General features: G+C 55.6%; 2 protein-coding genes across 5 annotated transcripts; one reads left to right on the forward strand and one right to left on the reverse strand.

Moving 5' to 3' along the window:
• Window positions 1–168: 168 nt before the first annotated feature.
• On the reverse strand, window positions 169–23,838 carry ASCC1 (activating signal cointegrator 1 complex subunit 1). Of its 4 annotated transcripts, none has more exons than XM_032191067.1 (10): window positions 23,802–23,838; window positions 22,752–22,870; window positions 22,212–22,311; window positions 21,494–21,591; window positions 20,359–20,537; window positions 16,649–16,785; window positions 15,059–15,178; window positions 12,861–12,985; window positions 12,261–12,340; window positions 394–586 (listed from the first exon to the last, which is right to left on the reverse strand). In XM_032191067.1, the coding sequence occupies exons 2-10, from the start codon at window positions 22,864–22,866 to the stop codon at window positions 470–472; spliced, it is 1,071 nt and encodes a 356-aa protein (XP_032046958.1). In that variant the 5' UTR covers window positions 22,867–22,870; window positions 23,802–23,838; the 3' UTR covers window positions 394–469. The 4 variants fall into 4 exon arrangements, with proteins under 4 accessions (XP_032046956.1, XP_032046955.1, XP_032046958.1 ...); XM_032191066.1 differs by having other exon boundaries at window positions 22,212–22,314; XM_032191065.1 differs by lacking the exon at window positions 12,261–12,340 and having other exon boundaries at window positions 169–586.
• ANAPC16 (anaphase promoting complex subunit 16) lies at window positions 23,638–27,194 on the forward strand. Its single transcript, XM_032191069.1, has 4 exons — window positions 23,638–23,692; window positions 24,830–24,987; window positions 25,988–26,062; window positions 26,456–27,194. Exons 2-4 carry the CDS (start codon window positions 24,846–24,848, stop codon window positions 26,569–26,571), a joined length of 333 nt encoding a protein of 110 aa, XP_032046960.1. The 5' UTR covers window positions 23,638–23,692; window positions 24,830–24,845; the 3' UTR covers window positions 26,572–27,194.
• The last annotated feature ends 178 nt before the right edge of the window (window positions 27,195–27,372 follow it).

Consider the following 27,372-nt stretch of genomic DNA (forward strand, 5'->3'; position numbering starts at 1 on the left):
GACCCCAGCACACCAGACCCCAAACCCCAATTCCCAAAGATACCAGACCCCAACACAGCAGACCCCAAGACCCCACATCCCCAACCACCACCCAGCTCTCCTGCCTTCAGCGCTTTCCCGCTCACAGCTGGAAGTTTGATTACAGAAACCATCAAGCAAGCGGAGACAAAGGCTTTGCCTTTGAAGGGAATTAATTTATTTGGAGATCGACATCACACAGGCGCTGCTGGAGCTCCGAGCAGCGCCTGACCCCGATACCGCGCTCCGGGGAGCTCTCCTGGATCGTGCACGCTTACGCAAAGCGCGGCCTTCCTCCTCTGAAACAGGCGACAGCAGGGAGGTGCCACCCAAAGCCAGTTTTTCCAGCTGTTTTCTTGGAAAACAAACCCATCTGGAGTTCCTGGGTTCCTGTCCAAACTCCTCGCCCTATAAAATGTGGTGGTGGTGCCCAGGGCGGCCGTGCTCCTGCTCAGCAGAAGTTGAGCTGCCCCGACGTCGCGTAGTAGCCGGAGGCGTCCGTGGAGAACCTCTGGGAGAGCCGAACCGCGTCCAGCTGCACCTCGCCGAAGTAGAAGTGCTCGAAGAGCTGGAGGAGAGGAGAAAAAAAAAACGTTTCAGGAGCTCTGAGAGCAACGAGCTGCTCCTGCAGAACGCCTCTCCTCGCAGGCTTCCCTTCAACAAAACCACTCTCAAAGATTTCCAGCCCTGGGGACCACGTTTAGCCTTTAACGTGATCAGCGTACGGCACGAGCTCCTCTTTTGGAGCAGCATCAGTTCCTACCCACGGATCACAAACCCAGGGCTCAAGCACCTGGAGGATGTGGGTTTCTCGGTGCCAGAGGGCTCGGCCACGGCCCCGGAGGAGTTATGCCAGGGGAGCATCTCCGGCAGGGAGAGGAGGAGACGAGGAGCCGCGACCGCCACCATGCAAACTCCATTTGATACGATTAAAGATTTATACAATTAAAGATTAATTACATTCCCCAAAGCCTGCCTGCTTCTGTTCGAGGCCTTGGGATAAAACGCCTCATGAATAAGAGATGGCGGGGAGGAGGCTGCTCCCCCCTCTCTCCCCCTCGCTCAGCCAGGGGGACAAACCCTCCCCTGCTCCCCCCGCCACCGGCACCGCCCGGGTCACGGCCTCGCCATTTGCACGCTGCTGAGAGCGCAGCAGCCCTCGGACCAAAGCACTTTGCAGTCCCTCGGCTGCTGCTTTTTTATTTTTTTAAATCCACCACCTCTCCCGTGTCCGAGCGTGTGCGCGTTTCCCGGTGAGAACACTGCTAGGACTATTGATTTTTGGTAATGCAGCTGTACTTGCTGGGAGTAAACATGCTACAAGATTTAAAGGACAGCCACGGCCTTTTTTTTTTTTTCCCCCTCTGCTCTCGTTTCCAGCCAGCTTCTCGCTGGTGCTTCTCCGCTCCCTTCGGCAACCAGATGCCGTGCGTGAGGATCAGGCCAAGATCCACCTTGGGCAATGTCCTGGTTTCAGTTAGCACAGAATTAATTTTCTTCCTAGTAGCTGGTGGAATGCTGTGTTTTGGCTTAGAATGAGAAGAGTGCTGATAACACCCCGATGCTTTAATTGTTGCAGAGCAGTGCTTATACTAAGCCAAGGACATCTCAGCCTTTGCTCTGTCCTGCCAACGGGCAGGCTGGGGGGTGCAGTAAGAGCTGGGAGGGGACAGACCCAGGACAGGTGACCCAAACTAGCCAAAGGGGTATTCCATACCATCTGACGTCATGCTAAACAATATATAGGGGTGGCTAGCCGGGGGGAGGGGGCCGGACTGCTCGGGGTTAGGCTGGGCATCGGTCAGCGGGTGGTGAGCAATTGCATTGTGCATCACTTGTTTGTACATACTATTATTACTTTCGTATTATCACCATTGTATCATCATTATTATTATTGTTATTATTATTTTTGTTATTTTTTTTTTCCTGTCTTATTAAACTGTCTTTATCTCAACTCACGGGCTTCACTTTCCATTTCTCTCCCCCGTCCCAGAGAGGGAGGGGGGAGGGTGAGCGAACGGCTGCGTGGTGTTTAGCTGCCGGTCGGGTTAAACCACGACAGTCTTTTTGGCGCCCAACGTGGGGCCCGAAAGGTTGAGATAACGGCAGATCTGATCAGAGTGTGTTAAATTAAAATTGGTGTAAGGATTAGACCTGCTTAATAGTCACTTGTCATGATGCTGATTGCTTTAATCACAACTCTGCTGCGCCTGTTTTCCAAATTGAGTATTATAGTACATTATTTTCCGTATTTGCTCTCTGTAGTGTTGTTTCTCCTCTCCGGGCCCTGGTTTCAGACCATTATGGTACTAAGTGTTATAGCAATGGCTTATGAGACGATAAGATATCTGGTCATGACTCTAACTTGGTATTTATACTCAGTAACATCGTGGACTCTGTACTTTGGAAACAGCATCTTGGGAACTATTAGCAATTATACCTATTGTTTTTCTCCATTAGAGAGTCAATCTGTGGAGGGGAAAGGGGAGGATATTTTTCCTTACTTGCTTACTCTCCCTTTCTCCATCACCACCCCTGTATCCTCCTGGGTCACTCTGCCTTCCTCCTTCACCACCCTCTTATCCCCTGAGCTTGTCACAATAGCTCTCCAAGATATTGAATATTTCTGGAATACTCAGAATACCATAGTCTTGTTGCTCTGCCTCATGAATGCACTTCAGATTCTGCTTAAAGTTAAACAACTACTTATGAAGCTCATCCGGAGATCTGCCCGGAGGCAGTATAGTTGTGGGTGGCAGGGAGTATGGGTGGATATGGGCAGGCATCTAGAGCAGTTGGCACCCCCAGTGTGTTGGAAATTCACCCCTGAACAATGGCAAAATCCTCAAAAACTGGCAGAGTGCTTGAAAAAAAGGTGTAATGATTCTGGCAGTTCCAAAGTAACACAAATCATTGTAACGTGCTGGGGCCTGGCTCATGCCTATCGAGCTGCCATTGATACTGCTGTCAACTTAGTGACAGACCCTGCGGCCACTCCAAACCCTGTGACAGATCCAACGGCCACTGTGACCCCTACGGTGGATTCTGCAGCCGCTCCAGTCCCAGCTCCTGCAGCCGCTCCAGTCCCAGCTCCTGCAGCCGCTCCAGTCCCAGCTCCTGCAGCCGCTCCAGTCCCAGCTCCTGCAGCCGCTCCAGTCCCAGCTCCTGCAGCTGCTCCAGTCCCAGTTCCTGCAGTCGCTCCAGTTCCAGCTCCGGCCGCTACTCCAGTCCCAGCTCCTGCAACTGCTCCAGTCCCAGCTCCTGAAGCTGCTCCAGCTCCAGCTCCTGAAGCCGCTCCAGCTCCAGCTCCTGCAGCTGCTCCAGTCCCAGTTCCTGCAGTCGCTCCAGTTCCAGCTCCGGCCGCTACTCCAGTCCCAGTTCCTGCAACTGCTCCAGTCCCAGCTCCTGAAGCCGCTCCAGCTCCAGCTCCTGAAGCCGCTCCAGCTCCAGCTCCTACTGCTGCTCCAGTCCCAGCTCCTGCAACTGCTCCAGCTCCAGCTCCAGCTCCTGTAGCCGCTACAGCTCCGGTTCCTGCAACTGCTCCAGCTCCTGTAGCCGCTCCAGCTCCTGTGGCCGTGTCAGAGAAACGAGCTGTAGCAGTGCAAGTTGACCCTGCAGAGGGCATTCCAACCCCTGTGGCAGACCCTGTAACAAAGTCAGAGAAACGAGCAGTAGCAGTGCAAGCTGCCCCTGTAGAGAAGGTGAAAATATGGTATAGAAATTCAAGTCGTTTAGAACGCAGAGAGTCTTCTGCCAATCCAGGTAAGGCTTCTGCCAAAACTAAGTATAGAGATGACGAAGATGATGACGACGCTGGGCCGTCAAGGATTCAGGAGGAGGAAGATGAGGATGCCGAAAGAGCAACAGTAACTACCCGAAGCCTAAACGAGCGCGAGCTACGAGATGTGCGAAAAGATTTTGGTCGCTGTATAGGTGAGCAGCTTGTCACCTGGCTGCTCCGGTGCTGGGACTCTGGAGCCAATTGTGTGGAATTAGACGGCAGGGAAGCCAAGCGGCTGGGATCCCTTGCTCGAGACGCCGGCATTGACAAAGCAATTGCAGATGGAGCACGACCCACCAGCCTCTGGAGGCGTCTCCTCTCAGCTGTGAGGGAAAGGTATCCCTTCAAGGAAGATATTTTATGTCTACCAGGCAAGTGGACCACTATGGAGAAGGGAATCCAGTACCTGAGGGAATTAGCCGTACGGGAAGTGATTTATGAGGATCCAGACCTCAAACAAACATCCACAGATCCAGATGAAGTCAAGTGTACACGACCCATGTGGCGGAAGTTTGTACGGAGTGCACCATCATCATATGCCAGCTCATTGGCAATAATGGCCTGGAAAGAGGATGAGGAACCCACAGTGGGTGAAGCGGCTAAACAACTCCGGCAGTACGAAGAAAGTCTCTCCTCTTCCTTACAGGCCTGCGTCTCAGCTGTGGAGAAACTTTCTGAAAAGGTTCACCAACTTGAAGAGAATCTATTGTCCTCCCCACCTGAACCAACCAGTGCCCACCGACCAAAGGAGAACACTTGGGAGAAACTTTCTGAAAAGGTTCACCAACTTGAAGAGAGATTATTCTCCTTCGCACCTGTACAAAGCAGTGTCTCAGCTGTCAGGGGTAGGCGTTCACCCACACAAGGAAGACGATATGGTGGGTACTCACCCCGTGCCACCCTGTGGTTTTACTTACGAGACCATGGAGAGGACATGAGAAAGTGGGATGGAAAATCTACCGCGACCCTAGAGGCACGGGTACGTGAGTTGCAAAAGAAAACAATCAGGAAAAAGGGATTCTCCGAAAAGTTTGCTGCTCCAACTTCCAGCAGACAGTCCTTCAAACACAGAAACGAGGAAGATTCTGACCAGGATTAGGGGGGCCCTGCCTCCAGCCAGGGGGAGGAAAGGGACAATCGAGTTTATTGGACTGTGTGGATTCGATGGCCTGGCACATCACGCGCACAGAAGTATAAGGCTTTAGTAGACACCGGTGCACAATGTACTATAATGCCATCGAGCTATAAAGGACCAGAGCCCATCTATATTTGTGGAGTGACAGGGGGATCTCAGCAGTTGACTGTATTGGAGGCTGAAGTGAGTCTGACTGGGAATGAGTGGGAAAAGCACCGCATTGTGACTGGTCCGGATGCTCCATGTATCCTTGGCATAGACTATCTTAGAAGAGGATACTGCAAGGACCCAAAAGGGTTCCGGTGGGCTTTTGGTATTGCTGCCTTAGAGACAGAGGGCATTAAACAATTATCTACCTTGCCTGGTCTCTCAGAGGACCCCTCTGTTGTGGGGTTGCTGAGGGTCGAAGAACAGCAAGTGCCAATTGCTACCACAACTGTGCACCGGCGGCAATATCGCACCAACCGAGACTCCCTGATTCCCATCCATAAGCTAATTCGTCAATTGGAGAGCCAAGGAGTGATCAGCAAGACTCATTCACCTTTCAATAGTCCCATATGGCCAGTGCGAAAGTCTAATGGCGAGTGGAGACTAACAGTGGACTATCGCGGCCTGAACGAAGTCACGCCACCACTGAGTGCTGCAGTGCCGGACATGCTGGAACTTCAGTATGAACTTGAATCGAAGGCAGCCAAGTGGTACGCCACAATTGATATCGCTAATGCATTTTTCTCCATCCCTCTAGCAGCAGAGTGCAGGCCACAATTTGCCTTCACTTGGAGGGGAGTCCAATATACTTGGAATAGGCTGCCCCAGGGGTGGAAACACAGCCCTACCATTTGCCATGGGCTGATCCAGTCTGCACTAGAGCAGGGGGAAGCTCCTGAACACCTGCAGTACATCGATGACATTATTGTGTGGGGTGACACAGCAGAGGAAGTTTTCGAGAAAGGGAAGAAAATAGTCCAAATCCTTCTGAAAGCCGGTTTTGCCATAAAACAAAATAAAGTCAAAGGACCTGCACGGGAGATCCAGTTTTTAGGAATAAAATGGCAAGATGGACGTCGTCAAATCCCAATGGATGTGATCAACAAAATAACAGCTATGTCTCCACCAACTAACAAAAAAGAAACACAGACTTTCCTAGGTGTTGTGGGGTTTTGGAGAATGCACATCCCAAATTACAGTCTGATTGTAAACCCACTCTACCAAGTAACTCGTAAGAAGAATGAGTTTGAATGGGGCCCTGAACAACGACAAGCCTTTGAACAAATCAAGCAGGAAATAGTCCATGCAGTAGCCCTTGGGCCAGTTCGAACAGGACCAGATGTAAAGAATGTGCTCTACACTGCAGCCGGGGAGAACGGCCCCACCTGGAGCCTCTGGCAGAAAGAACCTGGGGAAACTCGAGGTCGGCCTCTGGGGTTTTGGAGTCGGGGATACAGAGGATCTGAGGCCCGCTATACTCCAACTGAAAAGGAGATATTGGCAGCATATGAAGGAGTTCGATCTGCTTCGGAGGTGGTCGGTACTGAAGCGCAGCTCCTCCTAGCACCCCGATTACCGGTACTAGGCTGGATGTTCAAGGGAAGGGTCCCCTCTACGCATCATGCAACTGATGCTACATGGAGCAAGTGGGTTGCACTGATTACTCAGCGGGCTCGAATAGGAAACCCCAGTCGCCCAGGAATATTGGAAGTGATCATGGACTGGCCAGAAGGCAAATACTTTGGGATATCATCAGAGGAGGAGGTGGGTCGTGCTGAAGAAGCCCCACTGTACAACCAGTTGCCAGAGAATGAAAAGAAATATGCCCTGTTCACTGATGGGTCCTGTCGTATTGTGGGGAAGCATCGGAGATGGAAGGCTGCTGTATGGAGTCCTACGCGACGAGTTGCAGAAGCTGCTGAGGGAGAAGGTGAATCGAGTCAGTTTGCAGAAGTGAAAGCCATTCAGCTGGCTTTAGACATTGCTGAACGAGAAAAATGGCCAGTTCTCTATCTCTACACCGATTCATGGATGGTAGCAAATGCCCTGTGGGGATGGTTACAGCAATGGAAGCAAAACAACTGGCAGCGTAGGGGCAAACCTATCTGGGCTGCTGCATTGTGGCAAGATATTGCTGCTCGGGTAGAGAACCTGGCTGTGAAAGTACGCCACGTAGATGCTCATGTGCCCAAGAATCGGGCTACTGAAGAACATCAAAACAACCAGCAGGTGGATCAGGCTGCTAAGATTGAAGTAGCTCAGGTGGACCTGGATTGGCAGCATAAAGGTGAATTATTTATAGCCCGATGGGCCCATGACACCTCAGGCCATCAAGGTAGAGATGCAACATACAGATGGGCTCGTGATCGAGGGGTGGACTTGACCATGGACGCTATAGCACAGGTTATTCATGACTGTGAAACATGTGCTGCAATCAAGCAAGCCAAACGGTCAAAGCCTCTTTGGTATGGAGGACGATGGCTGAAATATAAATATGGAGAGGTCTGGCAGATTGATTACATCACACTCCCTCAAACTCGCAATGGCAAGCGCCACGTACTTACAATGGTGGAAGCAACCACCGGATGGCTGGAAACATATCCTGTGCCTCATGCTACCGCCCGGAACACCATCCTGGGCCTTGAAAAGCAAGTCCTATGGCGACATGGCACCCCAGAAAGAATAGAATCAGACAATGGGACTCACTTCCGAAACAACCTTATAGACACTTGGGCCAAAGAACATGGTATTGAATGGGTGTATCACATCCCCTATCATGCACCAGCCTCCGGGAAAGTTGAACGATACAATGGCCTGTTAAAGACTACCTTGAAAGCAATGGGCGCTGGGACGTTCAAAAACTGGGATACGCATTTGGCAAAGGCCACCTGGTTAGTCAATACTAGGGGATCTACCAACCGAGCTGGACCTGCCCAATCAAACCTGTTACGTACTGTAGATGGGGATAAAGTTCCTGTAGTGCATGTAAAAAATATGCTGGGTAAAACAGTCTGGGCTACTCCTGCCTCAGGAAAAGGCAAACCTATTCGTGGAATTGTTTTCGCTCAGGGACCTGGATATACTTGGTGGGTGATGCAAAAGAACGGAGAGGTCCGGTGTGTACCTCAAGGAGATTTAATACTGGGTGAGAATAGCCCATGAACTGAATTGCACCATGTTAAATAGTATATTATACTGTATGTTATCACTACCATGATTACTATAGGTGACTAATTAGAATGTATGGAAAAGAGTGTAACCTGAGCATGACATAAATGGTATGGAATAAGGGGTGGATAGATGTCCTGGTTTCAGTTAGCACAGAATTAATTTTCTTCCTAGTAGCTGGTGGAATGCTGTGTTTTGGCTTAGAATGAGAAGAGTGCTGATAACACCCCGATGCTTTAATTGTTGCAGAGCAGTGCTTATACTAAGCCAAGGACATCTCAGCCTTTGCTCTGTCCTGCCAACGGGCAGGCTGGGGGGTGCAGTAAGAGCTGGGAGGGGACAGACCCAGGACAGGTGACCCAAACTAGCCAAAGGGGTATTCCATACCATCTGACGTCATGCTAAACAATATATAGGGGTGGCTAGCCGGGGGGAGGGGGCCGGACTGCTCGGGGTTAGGCTGGGCATCGGTCAGCGGGTGGTGAGCAATTGCATTGTGCATCACTTGTTTGTACATACTATTATTACTTTCGTATTATCACCATTGTATCATCATTATTATTATTGTTATTATTATTTTTGTTATTTTTTTTTTCCTGTCTTATTAAACTGTCTTTATCTCAACTCACGGGCTTCACTTTCCATTTCTCTCCCCCGTCCCAGAGAGGGAGGGGGGAGGGTGAGCGAACGGCTGCGTGGTGTTTAGCTGCCGGTCGGGTTAAACCACGACAGGCAATCGGGAAAGAGGCCCTCAAATGTCATCCTCGGAGCAGCCAGCGCCTTCCCGACAAGCAGCCACCCCGCTCTCGTCCCTCGGGGGCTTGGGAAGAGCTTTCCGAGGGCTGAGCCTCTGCTTTTGACTTCCACTTCTGTTTATCCTGGGGAGAAGCCAAGCAGAGCCAAGAAAGATATTTATATCTCCCACCACAGAAACGCTCTGGTTTCGGAGGAGGCCGAGGAGATGCCTCCTGGATGAGAATTTCTGCTTGGTTTTTGTTTTTTTGTTTTTTGTTTTTTCCCCTTTCCCCCTGGAAAAGGAGCTCAATGGAGGCCGTCACAATTCCCGCACCTGCTGGTGAACCCAAGGCACCTGGTCCCTGCCCCACGGTGCCAACGCCTCAAGAGCTGGGAAATTTGGAATCAAATCACCCGTGTGCTGTCCCTCGGACAGCAGGCACGGCTTAAACAAATTCTTCAACAACTCGCAGGCCTGCCTTCCTCCGGGCAAAGCTCTCCTCCGCAGGGATGCTGCTGGCGTGCTGCAGAACCTTCGCTTCAGCTCAGGTCTTTGGGTCCTTTCCCCTCCTCGCTGCGAGATCCATGAAAATTCATTGCGCTTGAGGAAATCAAACCCTAGTTGCTATGGTGAAAGGCGTTCTGCAAACTAAGAGGCAAACACAAGCGGGACATTTGGAGGTTACCGGAGCCTTGCACATCTTTCCGACAAGAATAAAGGGAAAAAAAACCCCACACGCTGGTGTGTTAAAGGCTCTGCTGACCTCCCAGCCCCAAACGTGAGGGATTTACAGCACAACTTCTGTAAGGAGATTCACGCTCAGCCGCTGCATCTCCCCACGGGAGCCTGGTCCCCACGGCTCCCTGCACCCCGTTACAGCGCACGCAGCAGTCATTTTTAAGAGCCGGGCTGTGGCTTTGCTGCAGCGATGGCAGGAGGCAGCGAGAGCGCTGGGACGAGGAGCTGCAGCAATGTGACCTCCCGGCTCTGCTCACAAAGCCACCCAGAGGAGGAGCCGGGCCACGGAGCCAGGAAATTAATTCAGGCAGGCCCGGGAAATCAGCCGGCAGAAGGGTCAGGGCACCTTTGGGATGAACCGCCTACTTTTACTAATCAATGTCTTCTTTCTTTCTTTTTTTTTTTTTTTTTTTCCCTGCACTGGGTCTCCATCTCTATTAAGGAGCCGCCGTAATTCAACGCCTGCCAGCTCCAGGGAGAGGCAAAGAAACGTCCTTTCAGATCCAAAAGGTGATGCTGCCTCCGCTGCGGGTGATCCCGGGGGAGGGAAGGGAGCCAGGAGCTCCCCGTCCCTCTTCCAGCACCTCCCTGAGGACAGCTGGGCAGCCCCCATCTCGCCCAACGCGGGATCTTCGGCCTTTTGGTTTCATCTCTGCTTAAAAACCCAATGGGAATTTAGCCCGGGCTGCCCCTCCACACATTGCTCTCCATTTCCATTCACTCGCCGCAGCCTTCGCGTCTTCGTGGGGGGAAAGAAACAAAAAAAAAAGCAAGCGAGGAAATAAGAAAGAAAAGCCCGGAGGCGGCCAGGCCCCGTCTCCGGAGATGCCTCGGTGCCAGGGCTGTGCCAGCTGCAGCACCGGGCACGCAGCCACCCTCGGGGACAGAGGAGGAGGAGGAGGAGGAGGAAGCAAGGCGGAGGGGCTGCCAAGCCCGGTCCTCCTCGCACAGGGAAGGAGCTGCCCCCTCTCTCTGCTCGCCAGGGGATGTTTTGCAGGGGATGAGCACGAGTTCAGGACGTGACCAGGGTGCGCAGGGGAGCTGCTCTCTTTGGGAGCAGGCCGAGGAGCCTTCCTCACGGATCTGCTTCAAGACAGAAGCGGTTCCCACTCGTCCCACAGGAGCTATTTTCTGAGCCGTGTGGGAAGGCTCGGGCCCGCGCAGCCGGCTAGGAGCACCGACAGGAGCGGCCGAACTGCAGAACAAAGGAGTTCTTCAATCAGGCTCCGATCGATCGGGGCTGCCGAAAGCAAAACGCCAGCTGGAGCCAGGGGCGACCTCCCCGTGGGCACCAGGGGGCTGGGAGGGAGCCGGTGCGTCCCTGCAAGGTCATGCTGGAAGGCTGGGCTCCACTGGTAAGCAGCCTGCAGCTATTTCTGACTCACGGCATTAATTAACGCCAGCGGGCGTCCTGCTGCAGGCACGGGGAGGCCGTGGGGCTGCACGGAGCGAGCAGGTGAGGGGAAGGCTGATGCTCCTCACTCCCAGGCCATCACCAGCCGCTCCTGTGGCTACCTCGGTAGAGAACCGGTCAGTTCTCAGCAGGGTTTTTCCCTTTTCACAAACCCGAGAGGCAGCCCCGTGCCCGCAGCGCGATCCTCAAGTGGCGTGGCCAGCAGAGGGAGCATCGTTGATGCCTTCCGAGCCCTACAGGTTTTTGGTCTGGGAGCATTCAGGACGGAGGACGGCTGGATTTTACCTCCCTCTCGAGTCCGAGGGCAAATTTGACGCGCACCAGGGCAAGGCCAGGAGGGACAGGGCGAAATGTGGACGCACACCTCGGGAGCTGAGGCCCCGCGGGGGCTTGGGGCTTCCAAGGTGTGCCACCCGCCCTTCATGGAGCGTTTCGGGGCACCAGGAGCTGCCCAAACCTCCCAGGCCACATCCAAACGCAGAGGCCGCGTCCGTGGCCTCCCTGCCTCAGCGTGGTGCTGAGTCACAGACAGGGAGAGCTTAACCCAGTTCTGTCCCTCCGCCTGTCCTCTGCGCAGGGAAAATCAATCAGCCCCACTCCCCGCCTTCACGTCGCTCTCACAGCCGCCTGCAACAGACCCCCTCACCCAGCAGAGGTTGGGATTTGCTCGCAATCAGTGCTGCTTTCCATTTTTGCCTCTCCGGGCTCGCCTTTTCCCTCTGGATCCTTGCAGGGGCAGCGCAGCATCAGCCCGACGCTGCCAGCTGGCAGAGGCTGCCTGCAGGCTCAGCCCAGGCTGCAGCGTGCTCCTCTCCAAGCGAATCAATCGCAGAGATTAAATAAATAAATAAATAAATAAATAAATAAATAAATAAATAAATAAATAAATAAATAAATAAGAGCATGCGAAATGGCAGGCGGGTGTAGCAGCATAAATCCGGGCGAGGAGAAGAAGAGCAGCGAAGTGCTCCTCTCTGCTGGGAGCCAGACACGAGCCCGGAGCCTCCCGGGTAAAAACAGGAGCGGAGTGAACAGCAACACGAACACCCACCGAGCATCCGTGCTGCACGCTCCTGATCTGCGCCTCGCCAGCTTTGAGGAGGCTTCGGGTAAACGCCGTGGTGCTCCCGGTTATGAGTGCTCTAGATCGTGTGCTTTCTAAGCAGATCAACCCCCCCGGGAGATCCCCTAAGACAAAAGCAGCCTCCAAGCGGTGTCCCAGCCTCTTCTGGCCGGACAATACCCGCAGCTGGCTCCGTTTCCCTCCTGGTTTCATACTGACCTTGAGGATATTTCGGGCATTAAACGCCTCCCGTTCCTTGAGGGATGCTTTCCCGGGCGCCGTGCTGCTGCGCTCCTCAGCTGTGAGGGGAAAAGCCAGCAGCAGCGTGAGCCTCGGGTGGGAGCACGGGGTGTGCTGCGCCTCACCCCCTGCCCTTCTCCTCCCCAAAGCCAGCTGCCAGCTAACAAACCCTCCCTGCCCGCTTCTCCGTGGGAAAACACTTTGGGTTGAAGGAGAACAAGGTGAACAAGGCAGGAATTCCTTACTGAGTGTTAGCTGGGGCAGAGAGCCCAAGCCCTCACCAGGTACTTGGACACATTCCTTTCTGCTCCAGAGCTCCTGAGTGCTACTGGGCAGTGGTGGTCGGGAAGCTAAGACAAAGAATCTTTGAAAAGATCCAGAAAGGACTCGGAGCACGCCTGCCTTCTCCAGCTGGAGAAAAAAAAAATCTCAGGTCTGAGATGAAGGGGGGGAAAATCACAATACTAATAAAAAATTAAAACGTGGGAAGGGTAAAAGCCAGCAGTTACTGAGCAAGGCGTTCCCTGCGCAGCAGCACCGGGTGAAATGCATTTACCAGCGAAGAAGAAGGGTACCCACCACCTGGATCTCTCCTGAAGAGCGTGTTCATGACGGTGGCGTGCAGTTTCACCCTGTCCCACTCTTTCAGCATCAGGCCGGAGGCCACAAAGCGCTCCACCAGTTGATCAGCGATCGCCTGCAGCCTGGGAAGGCAAAAAGAGAGAGGACAGAGCAGCGTGAAGGAAGGAAAACTCCGGTGTTGGCAGCTTTTTGCTTCTCTGCTCCCACCCCCAAACTCCTGAGCAAGCAGAACCAGAGCTGGCTGCACTTAGTGGGGAGGCAGAGCCCGGGGCTGCCGCCTCCTGCACGGCCCCTGGTGGGCTGCCAGCAGCCTCCTGACAGCCCCTGGGCTCTCAAACGCCCGACTGCCGTGGCTTTGTGCTGCCTGCTGGCTCCACATCGCCGGTTTTGAAAATTAGCAATGACAGAGATTAAGTGAGTACCATTACGGACAATCCTAAAACAAATTAGCAGAGAAGAGCTCAAGTGCAAATGGTGCTTTATGACATTATAAAGTTAATCAAGGAAATAAAACAAATTAGAATGAATTATAACGGAAATTATTTGCCGGGTGGGAGGCATCAGAGCACGATCTCGCTCTCGGTCTGAGCCATTACATGTGCAGAAGGGCTTGCCAACCTCTAATGCTGTCTGCAGCTATGCAAACCAAGTCGGGCAAATCACAGCTCCTGCCTCACAGCTTAAGCCGCTCAGGATCACCCGAGGATCAGGAAGGAACTCCTCCCCTCCCTCCCCTCAGCCCCGGGAAGGCACGCAGCTCGCAGGGGCTGCGGCAGAGCCGGGGCCAGCACGGCAAACCGCCTGCCTGCTGCTCTCCCCCTGTACCTGCAGCTGAGGAATCGCTGCCAGCCTGCGGTGCCCATTTCCCCGAGCAAAACCCCGTGGGTTTTAGCAGGCTAGAGCTGTGTGTTGCCGTTTGGCAGCACGGGGTTTTCTGAAGGGATTTCTGTTCGTCCCTTCTTTTTTATCACCGGTTGCCCAACGCGGTGCTGCAGCCTCAGAGGAAGCAGAAGAAATGCTCCGCGCTCTCCATCAGCACAGAAGTGTCTTCCTTCCCCCTCTGCAAAGCTAAATGCTTGCTTCACTTGCTAACACTTCCAGAATTTTATTAGGAGAGAAGTGCCAGTTCCTTCAGCTGTGAGGGATGAATTAACTCACAGGTGAGGGCAGGACCAGGCTGGGCTGGGGATAACAGATTTACAATCACGTGGCCCTGTGTCAGCCCGTTCCTAAGCACAAGCAAAAGAGGTGTTGCAGGACACAAGCCTGGCAGCCTCCAGAAGCCACGCAAAGCACGAGACCTGGCTTTGGCCCAAACCCCAGCTAACGCCCTCCACAAGGGAGGAGGAGATGCTACCTCAGCAGCGAGCTGTTTCCTAGGGGCTTCGCCACTTCCAGTTCCGAGGCGAGGTGGATTTGAAGATTTCCTTTCTCCAAAATGGGAAAAGCAGCTCTGCCTCCCACAGCGTCAGTGCCTACCCACCCCAGCTGTCCCCAGACATCCCTGCCTCACTCTGGGCCCCGCTCAGGCTCTGCAGGACCTCTCCCCACCCACAGCCTTATTTTCAGAAGTGCAAGCAGGCTCGCAAGCACTGCACCCCTTAGATGGTCCCAAACTTGGACACAAACTTGGAGAAAACGAGGTCCACGGCTCAGCTCTGACACTTCAAGGGCTTTCTACAGCAGACTGACCAAAGGGTATTTGGGTTATCCAGCATCTGCCTGTCTCACCTCTCTGAGTGCTTCTTCCCTGTATTTCCCTTCTCTCTCCTGGCTGATGGCTGTCCCAGCTCTCCACCCTCCCAGTCTGTTTTTATCTCACCTCTCCCAGGGCAGGACTGACTTCAAAGCGGAGGAGTTGAGAGGAAAAGACCACTTCAATCCCTCCTGCCTCCCAGCAGCTGTCACGCGTTCATTTCCCCACCCGTTTCCTTATCCCACGTCCGATCTCTTACTTCAGCAGAGCCTCCGAAGCCCGGTTTTCCCCAGGGGGGTTTAAGCAGGGGAGCCACCCCCTGCCTTCTTTCCCCAGGGGAAAGGAGATGCCAGCACACGTCCCTCCTAGCTCACAGCCTCCCTCCTCCCCTGCTGGCTCCTGCTGTCCCCTAGCAAGGGGTCAGACACCAAAAGGCAGCACTGCCAGTAAAAAAAGAGGGCTACAGACGCTGAGGGCTGGAGGAGAGGAGGGCACCCACCTGTCCGAGCCGTCCTTCATGCGGACCTTGGCGTAGAGGACGTCGGTCATGGCAGGGTCATCGTTCATGTACTCCACCCCAGCCACCTCCACGGCCAGGGGACTGCCGCCGGTGATCTGGCTGAAATGGAAGAAGCCCTTGGGTTAAAGAGCGAGATGTCACAGCTGCTCTGCAAATACAATGTGTAGTACCCCTCACGCACACCCTACATATGTGTGCATCTCTGTATTTGCTAAGGGAAGGGGATAAATCACAGTTATTGCTGCTGTTAAGCATGACTTTGAGGTTACGTGGGGCTTAAATGTCATACGGACCCCGTGGGGCAGTGAACTCCACGGCAGAGCTCTTTCCTTTCCCAGACATTGGACGTTGTTTGCACCGGGGTGGGGACAAAAACAAGCACAACAAAACAAAAACCAGAGAAGAAGGCTGCCTCATTTCAAGAGCTCAGAAAGCTGCAGCTGCTGCTGTCTCGTCGTCTCATGAAACACCACGCTCCCACACCTGCCTGGGTTACTGCCAAGGTCTCGTGGAGCATCCAAGCAGGCAGGAGAAATAAAGAGGAGCCAACAGCACGAGCGTGGCTTTGCTCTCACCTTGCTCGCTTGAGGTTCTCCAGAAAACCTCCCGGGGGAACAGGGGAGGGCGATCTCCTCCTCCAGTTTGTTTTCTGGGAGGAGAGCAGCACGCGTGCAGTCGTGCACGTGAGACTACAAGCACCTGAGGCCAGGCACCCTAAAAAGGGACAAAAAGGGCACATCTACCTTCACACGGCGTGGCTCGCCTTTGCAGAAGTAAACAAAGGTTAATGAAGGCTGGTGTGGGTGGAAGGGAGCCTAAATTAATTTTAAGCGTGTATTTATTTGGCTGCGGCCGGGGAAAGAACCTGTTCAAGCTCTGGAAACGTGCTTGCAGCTCTGTGCAGCAGCTGAAAAAACAGAGCCTGCGCTTTAGGGGAGGAGGCAAGGATTCCCATAGGTACCAGCCAGCACCGCGTGGCTAATTCTTCCACGGTAGAAAAGAAAGGAAAAAAAAATCAGGAATCAGCGCTCTCCGTGCAGAGGCTTGGCAGAAATAAATAAATAAGCCAGCCCCTGAGGTCCTCTCCGATTTCTGAGGCGTGCAGAGATGAGGTGATTCCAGCGTCCTTCAGCCACGCTTCCAGCTGGAGCTGCAGCATCTGCAGCTGGGCCTTGAGGCAGTGAGGAAGCCCCGGGTTCAGCCCTTCCTGCTGCCTGCCCCGCACACGAGAAATGCACGTCAAGGGCACCTCGGCAGGGGACAGCAGCGAGGATCTGCTCGCACAGAGTGACGGTGGGGACCGAGGGGAGGAGGAGGAGGGACTGGAGTGGGTCTGCAGGGAAGGCAGAAGGTTGGGGCTGAGCCTGGAGCTGTGCTCTGGTTGTTATGCTCTTTGGTTGCTGCATGCCTGGTGATTCCTGCTGCTCCTGCTCGAAACGTTCAGCTTGTTTCTGAAATCCTGGCGTTTAGATGCACTCACTGCTGGGCTGCTCTCCTCCTCGCTGCTCCTCGTTAAAGACATTTTGCTTCTTCCCCCCCAGTAAGCGTGCCACCCCCTGCCCCACTCACTCCACGAAGTCCTCCTTGCAGCGCTGCAGCAGCTCGCAGGCCTTCCGGATCTCCTGCTCGTTCAGCAGCACCAGCGTCCCCAGGGTCAGGTGGAGCTTGGCAGGGTTCTGGAACAGGCTGCTGCTCACCCCGTGATCCTACAAAGCAACCAGAACCGGGGCCTCACTCACCCCATCCCGGACACACACCTCTGCCGGGAACGAGCAGCGAGCCACCAGCCTCGAGCTTCCACCTGGAGCCTTAATTAGCTCCTTTTTTCTGCCTGGAGCCTTAATTAGGACTCAGTGGGGCCCAGGGTGACTCCCACGGCCGCTGCCACCAGCAATGGGCTCAGCACAGGGCAGCGCAGACACGGAGCCGGAGTGAAATGTGGTTTTGTGCAGAGCAGCCGGGGCCAGGCGCGGTGACAAGCTCCAAGTGGTCTCTAAATCCTGCCTAAACACAGGCTGCACCTCGCTCCGCCAGCACAGCTCACAGCAGCCCTGATAATTACATTTTTCTCGTTCCCGCGCGCCCTATAGTTTGCCAAGATGAATTAAGTCTAAATTCCCTTTAAAAAAAGGAGCTACGTGTTGTTGCTGGGGAAGAACTGCTCCCAGGTGGAGCCGTGCTTACACTCAGCCTTCAGAAACACACGCTTTTGTTCTAGGGCATTTATACAAGCACCTTGAGGACGGTTAGCACGCCCATATTACACCAGTGATTTCCCCTCCGCGGCCGTTTCCCATCAGCACACTGAACAACCTCCACGTCGAGCTCCAGAACCACTCACCCTGCTGCCGAAGCATTTCTCTGAAAAAAACAAACCCCAAAAAAGTCCCCTGACTGAGAACGCCAGCTCGGAAGTTCCCACCTGTGCCTCAGAGCTGGAGATAACACCCTCCTGGCACTTAAGGACCGCAGTCCCTCCGCCCCGCAGCGCTCAGTGCCCCACAGCTCAGCGCTTTTTCAGGCTCAGCCTGGTGCTCCCCAGCCCACGGGCAGCGTGTGCCTGCCTGCCCCTGCTGCTGAGTGTGGTTTTTGCTGACTGAGCCCCTAAATCCCGGTGTGGGCTGCAGAGCTCAGCACCACGCAGCAGCCTGCAGCAGGCTCCTGAGGTTTGGCACGTCCCAAAGAGGACGCCTCCGTCGCACTCCTCACCTCGCAGAGCCTTTTTGCTGCCTTTAACTCCTCCTGCTGCTAACGGGCAGGCCACGATTCCCCTCTGTCAACCTTCTTTTCAGGGTCCCCGTAGCCAGAGGATGTTTGGCCCATCCCAAAGCAACAGCTTGGGGAACAGAAACTGGGAGAGAGTTGGATTTACCCGTGCTGCAGCCAACCAGCCGATATCCCTCCCGCTGCCCGGAGGACTGTGTGGTAACCAGAAAGTCGTGCACAGGTCAGGAAGCAAAACCTCGCCCTTGTTTTCGGGGACAGGGAGTGCCAGTCTGCACCCTAAACATCAAGCTGCCCCAAAAGCAGCCTCCTGACAGCTGGCAGAGTGCTGAGAGCAGCGCAGAGCAAACAGGCCACGACCCAGATAATCTTCCTGGCTTCCTCCCTGGTATTGCAGGCGGCTCCTCAGAGCCCTGCTGCCACCCCAGCTCCTTCCCCGGCACAGGGTGGGCATTACCCACAGCACAAGTGGCAGCGAGGAGTAGAGGTGGGCCTACAGCCCTAATGAAAGCCCTAATTCCCAGCCCCAGAGCTGGGAAGCTGAGCAGCAGGCAAGGGAATCCCCAGTATTTGACGGGGGAATCTGACAGCCGCATGTTTGCAGGAACTCGCCAGCAGGTACAAACACATCAAGCTGACCCCATTGTCCCTCCAAAATTCACTGTTCCCTAAGGAAAAAAAAAAAAAACTGCTCCCTAAGGATGCACGATGTCATCATCACAGAAAAACAACTCACTTCCACTCATTTAGGCTTCCAAAAATCCCCCCCCACACTCTTTCCTCAAATCTCCTTCCCACTTCTACCTTTGCTCGCTTAGCTGGAACATGGACAGGGTTTTATTCGGAGCCTTCCCCTCTTTGCAAATCCCAAACAAAGGAGCGAGCCAGGAAAACAGCTTTCCCTCAGAACCCACTGAGGGGCTGCAGGCTGAGAAACCCCTTGCTTCCTTGTCCTTTCCCCCGTGAGGTCCAATATCTCGTCAGCAGTGTTGGATATCCACAGGCTGCCGCGCATTACAGTGCTCTCCTTCCTCTTCCACTCTACACCTGCACGAGGTTCAGGCTGCAGACCCTGCGTCTGCACAGCTCTGGAAGACCCAGGTGTCCTGAGCCTCAGCACAAGGCTCACCTTACAACGGGTCTCGAGGACAAAAAGGAAAATAAACTTAGAAAGCACACAGCCACCAACAGAACCCCAAGCTGTAGAATCGAAATGAATGGTTGTCATAGAAACTGCTTCAGAGAGGGAAGAGGAAGAGCGGCTCACAAGTGCTCAATGGCCAGAAACAATCCTCACGCACACACCTGGGCTTTTCCCCTCCTTGTTGTTACTGGAGAGCTCCACTCAAAGCCTGGAGGCTGCCTAATTCCCCAGTGTTTTACACCAGCAAATTGTGAGCAGCAGAGAAGCTCGAAACCTATTCAGGTTCCTCTGAGTACCCGGAGAAATCCCGTCGCTTTGGACAAATCTCTAAGCTCTTATTGCTCCGCAAGGCACGGCTCTGAATGACTGTTTTTCATTCCTGACGTGCCTTCCAGCAGACCCTGCTGGGAGAAGAAGTGGCATTCAAGTGGCATTCGGGGCTGCAGGGTGCTGGGGAGGCGTGCGGGGCTGCAGTGCCCTCCTTCAGCACATCCACGAGCCAGGTGAGGAGGGAATAAAGGCATGGGATGAGGGCAGGAGCAGGGCAAAGATGAATAAAAACGGCTCCTTTTGGGAGATGTTTCACTGAAAGGGTTCACCTGACACGGAGGCAGCCTGGAGTGAGCAAGCTCGGATAAGCAGGGGCCAGGATGGTTGGCGGGGATCAAGCAGAAGGTCTGCAACAGCCACAAGCCCCTTCAGAAGGGTTAAGAGGAACACCAGGCTGAAAGCAGCAGCCTCAGCCCAGGGCTAACGGCACAAACAGGCGCTGCCAGAGCCCCACGCTGGAGTTAGCAGCCCCCCAAAAAGCCCCCTCTCTCCCCACAGCTGTGGTGTTCCCCCACAAGCACTGGGAGCAGCAGCCAACAGAGGGAGCCAGGCCACCACGGCTGCCAGCCAAGGCTTTTGCAGCCCGGTGGCCAGAATCAGCTGCGTTTAGCATCCCGAGCTCCTACAGCAGCAGGGGAACAGGCAGCAGGGGGAGAAGAAGGAGTTAAGTCAGACGAAGACCCAGGGAAGCGAAGCTCCTGAGCTATTTGCAAGATTGCAAAATATAATAATAAAATCAAAACATAAAATATAGAAAGGTCCGCTACATTATTTAGAGGCTTTCTTATAAACAAGAAAAACCCCACAAGAAACAACCCTCTTCTGAAGCTGAGAATTTTGTCCCACCGAGGAAAATCTCAAGGGAGGACAAACTATTTTACCAACAATTAACTGAGGAAGCCATTCCACATTCCGGATTTCACAGCAGACCCACCAACTTCAGCGAAAGGCCTGTGAAACACGCCCTGCTGGGCAAGGTGCTGAAGAGCGAGGCCCCCGAGGGAAAAGCCAGAAAGCTGCTTCAGGACACGAGCCTGCTGCAGGGCCCGCGTTTGATTTCGGATCCCAGGCGGGTGCTGACCTTTGAGCATTTCTCCAGCACTTCCTCCTTGAACTGCAGGAACCTCTCCTGGACCTCGGGCTGGGTGAGGGCGAAGGAGAGGAAGTGCGTGAAGGGCTGCTTCTTGCGGAAGCTGTCCAGCAGGACGTCGATGCGCGTCCGGGCCGAGATGACGCCGCCGCGCTGCTGCCCCGTGATCACTGCAAGGGAACAGAGCGGGGCCTGAGGAAGCTGCGGGGAGGCTGCTGCCACCCACGCCCGTGGGAAATAGGCAGCAGTTAAACAGGCAGGGGCTTTGCGTTGGGTTCAGCCACGGGTTTTAAAGTATTGATGCGGCGCAGGTCAGAATATTTCATCCCGGAGTCGCCAAGGGAAATTGGAAATTGGAAAACCCTGCAGGACAGCACCGCTCTGCTGCCAGCCCGCGGCTCGCCGGAGACGTAACGGGAATTAAACCCCACAGCCCTGCACGGAGGAAGCTCGCCAGACTCCCTGCTCGACTTCAAACGCCTCACACGGCTGTGCTTCCCTCTGCAAAGGCAGGGTGCTGCCATCAGAAGCACCCCCTGCTCTCCAGAAAGCCAGCTCTGTGTGTCCAAAAAAACACAACAGGGAAGAATCGCTCACTTCAGTGGCTCTTCAGATTTGGGGAGCATTGAGAAGAGTGAGCCTGCTCGCACTGCGAGGATCGGCTGACAGCACTGGAAAGGCAGCAACGTCACCAAAACCCTCCTTGCACTGAAGGCAAGTCTGAAGTTCGTTTTGTGCGTAAATATGCAACGCAGCAATTTTTTTTGCTGGATGTATGTTACAGCTCCTCGCTAACGGGAGTAGCAAGAATTGAAAGAACAAAAGAATAAAAACGAACCACACGTTTGGGCCCAAGGTTCACAAGCTGGCCATCTACATGTAAGGCTAAGAATCGACTTCATTGAGGGCTAAAAAAGGATCTAGTTTTCCCCCAAAATCTGATACTGCTTTATAAGGGCTTATAGACAGGGAAAAACCTCAGAAGTGAGGTGATTTCCCCAGGGCCATGAGGTGAGCCAGGACCGTGCCAGGCGCAGGAACTGAAGGGAAGCTCCTCCTGTTCCCTGTCCCCCCTCAAATCGTGTCTGTGCACGAGCCGATGACAGAATGCTGGTTTTAGGCTCACCGATTTCCCCTTCGACTCCAGGCTTGGGAATGCTGATGGAGGTTCGAGTCTCTGTTTCTAGCCTCTTCTTGGTTTCTCCTTTCTTCCCGATTATGTACCTGGAGGCAGAAAAGTGGAAGAGAGTCACTCGCTGGGCCTCCCCCCATTGGAGGTGCCCGGGCAGCAGATGCTGGCTCGCTTAACTCGGCCTGTGACAGCTCGGCCAGCAAATCCTGCCACTGCCCCTTGGCCACCCGTGTTTTCCCTTTGTCCCCCCCCAGTAAAACTATTCAAGCCCATAAAACTGTCCAAACGAACTGGATGAAGCCATGAGTGCTGCAGGCTTCCCAGTGAACAGCAGATCTGAGCCAAGAGTCGATTCCAGGCACGTGCTTTCTCCCAGGGCTTTCACGAGCTCCCCCTGCCAGGCTGCTCACCCCAGCTCCTCCTCCCCTTCTTCCACCCTCCTGATGCTTTCATCTTCAAGGGAGGAGATGCTCAGAAGCTCTCCTGCCAGCAGCAAGCACCACCTGCTGTCTCTGTCACAGCAAATGCTGGGAGTCGAGTGCAGCACAACTGCACTAAAAAGGCATCGCCAATTCTCCCCTCCCAAAATCGGGGCAGTCACAGAACAGAACACATTGCAGAGATCCGCCGCTTACCCTCATCCCCCCCCTCAAATATTCCACACAGAAATGCTTCCCCAGCCAGAGGGGAAGTCAGAAACACAGAGGCTCACTTGTATAACGGGCTGGGGACCTCCACTCTGCACTGGAAGCCTTTCTCAGTCTCTTCCACCACAAAGGCATCGCACGGTTCATCTGCACAGTCGCCGGGCCCTGCTGGAAAAGAAGAGCAGCCCATGAACGTGCTGCACAGCCTGGCAGCGCTTTATGTAGGTCAACAGCCTCACAATCTTCTTCTCCCAAGGTTAAGCGAACCCCCCTCGGTTGCAGCTAGAGGCTTTTTAATTCATCTTACTGCCAGCTGTGAAAAGCAGAATGGGTGCTTCTGGACCTGGGGGGCACAGGGAGGCAGGAGGTGCACCCCAAGTTTTCTCCCCAGTGCAGTGTGTGGGAGAAATGCCCTCGTTCAGGTTCCTCTCTGCTCTCCCAGCAGGGTGGGCACCATCAACCCGCTGAGACAGCGGAGCAGGAGCCATGGGGGCCATGGCAAAGCGTGCCTCTCCCTTTGTAACATCTCACCCCGCCACAGAGGCAGGTCCATGGGCACAGAGAGGTGTCCGAGGGCACGCCAAGGCCGTACCCGGATGCCCCACCTGCATAGAAGCCTTCGTCCTCCTCCTCCTCCTGCGGGTGGACGGGCTCCTGGACCAGGCTCTTCCTGTAGACGCGCCCGCCGATCTGTATCAGGGTGGGCCTCAGGACGTCCATCGCGCTGCGGGAAGAGAGACAGCGAGTCCCACACCCCCCTGCCATATAGAAAACCCAAATTTCCCCTGCAGCCGCCCCGCTGTGACACTACAGGCACTTTGTGTTGAAGATATTTGGGCATTTATGGGAATTTAAAGCCCCCCTATGGCTGCAGCACCTCAGTGCATCGCCCCGTGGGGTCTTTGCGCTGCGCAGAGCTAATGTGGTGCTTTTTTTTTTCCACAGAAATGGCAGAAGTGGCAGCTCTCTGCCAGGCCATGCGCTGAGCCGGGGGGCGCTGTGCCAAATCCCGGCGGTTTGACCCCAAAACCCTGGGGAGCCGCGCCCGGGTTTTTGGGTGGAAAACGTGGGAATGGCAGCGGCAGGGTGAGCTGCAGAGCCGGGGGGGGGTGTCAGGTGTCACAGCTGTGCACTCAAATCGCCACATTGGGGGAAATTCGTTTATTTTTAGTGTTTTCACCAGAAATTCAGGCTGGAGCCCAGCCGCGCGGGCAGCACCTGAGGGGACACAGCCGACAGGGGGCTGCTCCCCGGGGACACGCTGCCCCCGCGCCGGGGCTGTGCCGAGCAGGGCGGCGGAGCCGTGCGATTTAACATTTTTTATTCCCTAAAAACCCCAAAATCGCGCAACGATCGCGGCGCGGTGGGGGAGGGGGGGGACGCCCTGGAGCCCGCCCCGCGCGGGCCCCGTTGCCATGGTAACCGCGCCCCCGCCCCGCCCCGCCGCCACCGGAAGTGGGCGGGGCCTCCCGCCCGCCCGCCGCCCCAGAATGCACCGAGAGCGCGATCCCGCCCGCCGCCTGCGCCAAGCGGTGCGGGCACCCAGGTGAGGCCCGGAGCGGGCCGCCGCCACCGGGGAGCGGCGGGAGGGGCGGCCGGGGAGCGGGGGAAGCGCTCGGGGAGACGGCGGGGCCGCCGCCGGGGGCCGCACTCACCGCCCAGCCGCTCGCTACGGAAGCCGGGGAGGGGCCCTGGAGGGGGTTTCGCGCATGCGCGGTGGCGCGGCTGAGGCGGCGGCGGGGTGGGCGGGGTGCGGGCAGGAGGCGGCGCGGCGCATGCGCGGTGCGGCGGCTGAGGCGGCGGCCGTGTGTGGGCAGGGGGCTGCGCGGCGCATGCGCGGTGCGGCGCCGCCGTCCCCTCACAAAATGGCGGGCGCCTGAGGCGGCAGGGGCCGGGGCGGCTCCGCGGGGTTTAAAATAAAAATGTGCGGGGGTCGGGGCCCCGCGGCATGAGGCAGCCCCTGCCTTTAAACGTGTCCTTTGGCCGGGCCTTCTCCCTCACGGCCAGTCCCGCCTCACACGCCGTGAGGGGAACAGCCCCGAGCTTGCTGCGGAGGAGCTCGCGAGTTGAATTCCGAACCAAAATAAATAAAAATCCGTGTTCTCCACCAAATCTCTGAGCGCTTTTCAGAGCTGTGTAGCCTGAAGAGTCTCCTGTGATGCATTTAGTCGGTGGGGGAATAGAAACGCGTTGAATAGGATCATTGGGCAGTGTGTGTCAGTAGCGGCCGTTGCTGCTCATAAAAGCACAAAAAGCGCAAAAAATGGTGATTTTTGTGCTGCCAGCTACCTAAGCAGTGCCAAACACCCCGTTACTACACATGGATAAACCTCTTACAAGGCACGGAGAGGCACACACCTCCAGCGGCTGCGCTGGCGTCGCCCCAGTAGTAGGGCACAGAAGTGCCTGCAGCATTTTGGGGGCAAAAACCACGTTTTTGGGAGCGCAGGCGCGTCTGATGCAACACGCGGAGGGGTTGCTGCAGATGAGGAGCGGCGTCGCTGCCCTCGGGATGCCCTCCGGGAGCTGGCAGCCCAGGCGTTACCCAGGAGGAGGGCTTTGGCCGTGTTGATGCTCTGGCAAGCGCTGTCCCGGCCCCGAATTTAGGGCTAAAATGTAGGGCTAAATTAGGGCTAAAAGTGAAACTTCCTAACCCTGCTCTGCTCTTCCTCCCCTCTCGCAGGCTGGGCCGGGCCGAGATGGCCGCCTCCTCCTCCTCCTCCTCGGCCGGCGGAGTCAGCGGCAGCTCGGTGACGGGATCCGGCTTCAGCGTCTCGGACCTGGCGCCGCCGCGCAAAGCCCTCTTCACCTACCCCAAGGGAGCCGGCGAGATGCTGGAAGGTGACCCTGCCTCCCCCCGAGCCCCCGGGGCCCGCTGAGGCACTGCCAAAAGCCAGGGGAGGAAGGAAGCAGCGGGGCCGAGCGGCTTTTCCCATGGCCCCACCTCTCCCCGCAGCCACCGGCGAGGAAGTGACTTCTCTCGCTGTCACCTCGCCTCTAAACCCGTGGCAGAGCAGGAAGCCCTCCGCCTGCAAGGGAGTAGGGCAGCGTTAATTTTAAAAATTACCCATTGTTGGCCGACCCTTTGATGTCGGGTGGGAATTGCTGTGAAGATAGCTGAGGCAGGAGGAGTTTTCTCGGCAAACCCCCTCTGGTCGGTGCCCGTGTTTCGGGAGGATGGCACGGGGCAGCAGGGAACCAAGGGCCGCATCCTAACGACTGCTTTTGTTCCCCACTGTGCCCGTGTGCCGCTCTGTTGAAGTAATTATGAGCAAAGGCTTGTTCACAGCACTTAATGAGCCCTCGGAACAAATTAAAATAATGAAGCGCTTCGTGGTAGCTAATAGGCAGGCCACTGTGCTTCCTGAGAGCCTCCTGGGGGGGTGCAGCAGCAGCAGCAGCGCCGGGGCTGGGCAGGCACTGGGCTCTCTGCTCCAGGCTGCCTTGTTTCACTATTTAAAAATGGCCTAAAACGACTCCACGGGAGGAATGTGGCCAAATATTTGCAGATTTGCAGCCTCGCTGCGAGCGGAGCCCCCGTGGCAGCCTGACAGCACTCCACAAGTTCTTCGGGATGTAAAAAAAACCCACAACACAAAGCACAGGGCACGACCCTGTTAGGGGTCGAGCTGCTGGCACCCCCGAGCTCCGGGCGTTATTTATAGAAGCCAAGGGAGAACTTTGAGCCTTTTGCCACGGCGCCGGGACCTGCTGCCACCCGCGGCCCCGCGCTGAGAAATGACCCGAGGTGACAGCTCGCAGGTGGCACGGCCACCCCCAGCCCTGGCCACAGCTCAGGGCAGGGTTTGGGATTAAACCACCTCCCTTCTCCTGTTCGCAGATGGCTCGGAAAGATTCCTCTGCGAGTCCGTCTTCAGCTACCAGGTCGCGTCTACGCTGAAGCAGGTGAAGCACGGTAAGCGCCGCGCTGCTCGGCACAAAAAAAAAAAAGGAGGGCGGCTTTTTAAGCTCTAGAATGAAGGAGAGGAGTCCTCCTGCGAACCCCACGCTCTTTTCACCTCCTTACCGGCCTCACGTTCCTCTGGTATGACGTGGATTTTTATGGCAGAGGCAGGGATGGGTGAAACACAGCCCCAGCATCAGCTGGAGCAGGAAATCCTGTCCCTTTTGCTTTCAGGTGTGACCCGGGGAGGTCTCCTGGCCGTTCGCAGGGGCTGTGGGAGCAGTTCTGCCTCCCCTCAGCTTTCGGTGGGGTTCACTCCACCAGCAGCTGGGAACCGGCGTCTAATTGAAGGGCTTAATTGCAGCGTGGCTGCGAACCGCAGTCACCTTTGAACTCCTCCCGCAGATCAACAAGTCGCACGGATGGAAAAACTCGCCGGGCTGGTGGAGGAGCTGGAGGCGGACGAGTGGAGGTACAAGCCCATCGAGCAGCTGCTGGGCTTCACTCCCTCCTCGGGCTGAGCGCGGCGAGAGGGGGCAGGCAGCAGGCTCTGCCTCAGGCCGTGTCTCGGGGTGCTCGCAGCTGCCGTCAGCGGGATCGGGTTTTTTTGGGGGGCTTTTTGGGAAGCTGCCGGCGGAGATCCCCCCCTTGGAGCTGCCAGTCAGGTGGAACAACGGGACTCTGGAAGTCTGCGGGGGTGCAGGCTGGCAGGGCTCGGGTTGTGCAGCTGAAAAAAAAAATGGGGTGGGTTTCACAGACTGGGTTTGAACTCAGCCCTGCGCTTCCCGGGGGGCTGCTGGAAGGGCCGGCCGAGGGGTGGCTGCGAGGAGAGCGTCCTCGCCGCTCGAGCCAGCCCTCTGCAGAGCAGCAGGGCCGAGCCCTGCCAGAAACACTCCAGCCCCAGCCCTTCCTCTGGGGAGCTGACAGGATGAGACCCGTCCCGGGGCAGCTGAGGAGGGGCAGGCGGTGGCTGCAGCAGTCCCTGGGGTGGTGCTGAGGCTGCTCGCTCTCCGCTGCCGTCTTTTGTCTGCGCAGAGTGCTGCTGGGGCACCGCTCGCAGTGCAGAAGCCGTCCCCTCAACACCCCGAACCCCTTTTCATGACGTGTTAGATGGCTCTGTGATAATAAAATAAATAATGCTGTCTTTGAAATCGTTTCTCTTTTCACAGCTTGGGGGGGGGGGGCGATGAAAGGAGCCGTCAGCTGCTGAGGGTGGTTGAGTGAAGTTCTGAGGCACCGTGGCTGTTGTAAATTGAAATTCAATTAAAAATACCCTGAGAGAAATCGAGGCGCGCTCGCTTTATGCTCAGAAGTGGATTGGG

This window comes from Aythya fuligula, chromosome 7 (genome assembly GCF_009819795.1).
Source record: "Aythya fuligula isolate bAytFul2 chromosome 7, bAytFul2.pri, whole genome shotgun sequence".
Lineage (NCBI taxonomy): Eukaryota > Metazoa > Chordata > Aves > Anseriformes > Anatidae > Aythya > Aythya fuligula.